At 55.0% G+C, this 1169-nt stretch overlaps 1 protein-coding gene across 1 annotated transcript in view; it reads left to right on the top strand.

Annotated features, from left to right (window-relative positions):
* Positions 1-140: 140 nt before the first annotated feature.
* The window catches only part of LOC122545519 (nectin-4-like), a 1758-nt gene continuing 729 nt past the window's right edge, over positions 141-1169 (top strand). Inside the window, exon 1 of the mRNA XM_043684513.1 lies at positions 141-283. Within this exon, the coding sequence (XP_043540448.1) occupies positions 159-283 (125 nt within the window). The 5' untranslated portion in view covers positions 141-158. The remainder of the gene's footprint in view (positions 284-1169) is intronic.

Below are 1169 nucleotides of genomic sequence, written 5' to 3'. Positions count from 1 at the left end.
TACTCTGTATCTAACCGCGTGCTGTCCCTGTCCATGGGAGTGTTTGATGGGGGACAGTGTAGAGGGAGCCTTACTCAGTATCTAACCCCGTGCTGTGAGTGTGTGTATCTAAGTCTCTCTCTCTCTCTCTCTCAGATGCGGACGTGCCCAGTGTGAATATGTTGTCCATGGCCTTTGTAGCCATCGGTGCTGTCGGAGTGCTGCTGTTGCTTATCCTAGTGGTCTCCATTATCGCTGTAAACCGTTACCACAAGAACAAGACAGAGCAGATGGTGTTCAAGTTGTAAGTGCTCACCTTCCAGTCAGCCGGCAGGCTGTTCGCACAGCAAGAGTCCGCACAGCCCCCTTCCGAACGCCAACGGGTTAGGGGGAGGCAGGGTCACAGGGATAGAATCGACCATGGAGCGGTGGAAGAAGACATTGCTCCTTACACCGGCCCTCCCTTCTGACCCCCTCCCCTCCAGCGCCTCCGTCTACCAGTGGTTTCGGGGCTGAGCCGGGGACCGTTGACTCACACAGCCCGGAAACTGGTCGAGATTGTGGCGCTGGGAAAAGCACAGCCGGTCAGTCAGCGTCCGAGAGAGAGCAGGGGAATCGATGCCCCGAGACGTCGACTCTCCAGCTCCCTCGCAATGCTGCCTGACCGGCTGTGCCTTTCCAGCGCCACACTCTCCGCTCTCATCTCCAGCATCTGCAACCCCTCACTTTCTGCTTCAGTGCCACCTCGGCCATCATCCCAACCTAACCGCGTCCCACCTGCCTGCTCCTGGCCCCTCTTCCTCCAAACCTTCCCTGTTCGTGTGCGTGTCTGAATGACTTTTAGATGTGTAACTCTATTCCACACACGAACCCCCTCTCAAAAAAGCTGCCCCCGCTCCACGATGTTTTAATCTCTCACCTTAAATACGTGTTTACCCCCCGACTTGAAATCCCCCATCCTCGGGAAAAGACAACTATGGTCTACCCTAACTGTACCCCTCACAATTTAATAACTCTCTATAAGATCACTTACAGTCGTAGAGTCATAGAGATGTACAGCACGGAAACAGACCCTTCGGCCCAACCCGTCCATGCCAACCCAGATATCCCAACCCAGTCTAGTCCCACCTGCCAGCACCCGGCCCATATCCCTCCAAACCCTTCCTATTCATATACCCATCCAGATGCCT

Source organism: Chiloscyllium plagiosum, unplaced genomic scaffold (assembly GCF_004010195.1).
Source record: "Chiloscyllium plagiosum isolate BGI_BamShark_2017 unplaced genomic scaffold, ASM401019v2 scaf_31280, whole genome shotgun sequence".
Lineage (NCBI taxonomy): Eukaryota > Metazoa > Chordata > Chondrichthyes > Orectolobiformes > Hemiscylliidae > Chiloscyllium > Chiloscyllium plagiosum.
This window is presented reverse-complemented; position numbering and strand designations above follow the sequence as displayed.